This window comes from Penaeus vannamei, chromosome 3 (assembly GCF_042767895.1).
Source record: "Penaeus vannamei isolate JL-2024 chromosome 3, ASM4276789v1, whole genome shotgun sequence".
Classification (NCBI taxonomy): Eukaryota; Metazoa; Arthropoda; class Malacostraca; order Decapoda; family Penaeidae; genus Penaeus; species Penaeus vannamei.
In genome coordinates this window covers 30,046,786-30,049,285 of record NC_091551.1, presented here as the reverse complement: position 1 = coordinate 30,049,285, position 2,500 = coordinate 30,046,786, and the positions used below count along the sequence as shown (strand labels likewise).

The 2,500-nt window shown below is 44.3% G+C and overlaps 1 protein-coding gene across 1 annotated transcript in view; it reads right to left on the bottom strand.

Moving 5' to 3' along the window:
* The window catches only part of LOC113826395 (piopio), a 70,213-nt gene that overhangs the window by 60,025 nt on the left and 7,688 nt on the right, over positions 1 to 2,500 (bottom strand). The window contains exon 5 of the mRNA XM_070115956.1: positions 2,057 to 2,102. Coding sequence (XP_069972057.1) covers positions 2,057 to 2,102 — 46 coding nt within the window. The remainder of the gene's footprint in view (positions 1 to 2,056; positions 2,103 to 2,500) is intronic.

Genomic DNA, 2,500 nt, shown 5'->3' with positions numbered 1-2,500 from the left:
GGATGGGATGATCAGGGAGGCAAAACAAGAAGGCGAGGCGGAAAAAGAAACTCCGCTGACCGCCTGATGCCGGCAAGACGCGGTCGTCATTGCAACGTCTGGGTGAAGCTGCGGAACTAGTTTGCGAGAAATTTCTTTCCTTTCTTTACCAAAACGAAGTGCTATGATGACGGTAAAAAAAGAGAAAAGATGTAAACTGGCGTTTTCATATAACGTTGACATATGTATCTATTAGCTGATATATATGTGTATCCTCTCTCTAACTCTTTCGATTCACACACACCTACACGTCTCCACACATACCCACACATACGTACACACACACACACACACACACACACATACACACACACACACACACACACACACACACACACACACACAACGCACACACACACACACAGAAAGAAAGAGAGAGAGAGATAGATAGATAGATAGATAGAGAGAGAGAGAGAGAGAGAGAGAGAGAGAGAGAGAGAGAGAGAGAGAGAGAGAGAGAGAGAGAGAGAGAGAGAGAGAGAGAGAGAGACATAGAGAGAGAGAGACACACAGACAGAGAGAGAGACAGACAGAGAGAGACATACACAGACAGAGACAGGCAGAGAGAGAGAGACGCAGACAGAGACAGACAGACAGACAGAGAGAGACACAGACAGAGACAGAGAGACACAGAGAGAGAGACACACAGACAGAGACAGACAGACAGAGAGAGAGACACACACAGACAGAGACAAACAGACAGAGAGAGAGAGAGAGAGACACAGACAGAGACAGACAGAGAGAGAGAGACACACAGACAGAGACAGACAGACAGAGAGAGAGACACACACAGACAGAGACAGACAGACAGAGAGAGAGACACACAGACAGAGACAGACAGACAGAGAGAGAGACACACACAGACAGAGACAGACAGAGAGAGAGAGACACACAGACAGAGACAGACAGAGAGAGAGACACACACAGACAGAGACAGACTACCCCGATCTGCTATGAATGAATGGTCTTATCTTAGCACCAGTGAGGCCGCCGAGACAAAGAGAAACCAGACCCCGTGTCCTTATAGGACCTAGTTGGTTCTAAGCAGAAGCAGGACGAAATCGGTAGAATATGAGCTTGTTTTCTTGGCCAGACGACAATCAGAACACGGCGGTGATTTCAACAAGAAACAAGCCTTCTGGCTCTAGATTTTTACCTTTTTGTTTTGACTGTCACATTGCGATGATAAAAATTACTGTTACTAATCTTGCATTAACTTAACACATTTATAAAATGGAGATAAAAATCAACGCAAGCTTAACAATTCCCTATCAAGCACACCAAAGGAAAACTGGAACAAAAAAAGAAAGTGAGAATGAAAGAGCGCGCCCTCCAGGCTGGCGGGAGAGTCGGCACGAATCCGACTTTCTCCGGCCTCTTCGTCTGCTTCTCGCGCACGTCCGCACTTCGAGGGTAAAAGTGGCACGTAAACTTAGCTTTAAGAATCCTGATTTTGTTTACATTGAGCTATGGAATGTGGATGGCAATGTGTTCACGCAGATATAGGAGCAGGTTAGGTGATAAAATAATGGCAGATGGCTTAGCACGGTCTCAGTGCTACTACCACCCGCGCGAAAGTTGCTGAGCTATTTGCTATTCGCGTTAGGTCCAGCTGTCACTTTTCAATGAGTGGCTTCTGATGACCGGGATATAACAGGGTGCCGGTAGATAGACAAATAGATAGATATTTAGACAGGTAGATAGATAGACAGACAGACAGATATATAAAGAGAAAGGCGTGGAAAATTAACGTATGCATCATTTCCGCCGCTAACCCAAGCCGACCGAAATACGAGTTGACGAAGACAAGGGAGAGAAAAGACAACGTCACATAATGGACGCCATCACACAGCGAGCCAACTTGACCACCATGTCTGGACTCGCAACTAATCCGTGCTTCCGGTTACATAATATCGACAGCTACTGAAAATGTCTGATCGAACAAAATTCTTCCACCTTATTCTCTAACTCACTGCTGTCTATCTGTTCTTTTCATAATCCATTTCATGTTACTTACTTGGGCGCTGAATGAGCTGTGCGCTTGCGGCGGCGGCGAGGGCGCCCTGGGGGAGGAAGAAAAGAATATATAATACACACAAGCAAGAAAAACAAATAAACAAGGTATGGAAAAGCTAGCTAAGATCTATGACATTATAATGGCATTGGATACTGATCTAAAAATAATACAACAATATAAATGAACAGGCAATCACAGAGAAATCCAATGATAATGATATATAAAAGGAAACAATAACATAGAAAAGTATAAGCTATAATATCAAATTTGTACTATGAGAGATAATAAAAGAAAGGAAACGGAAAGAGTAACCGAAGAACGAATAAAGGAGAAAGCACAGAACGAGAAAGAGAAGAAAACGAAAATAACGGCAAGACCAGGAGAGCATGAGAAGGCGGCTCAGTGGAGGAAGCTGCTCTCGCATTCAGAAAGGCATGTGCAAAA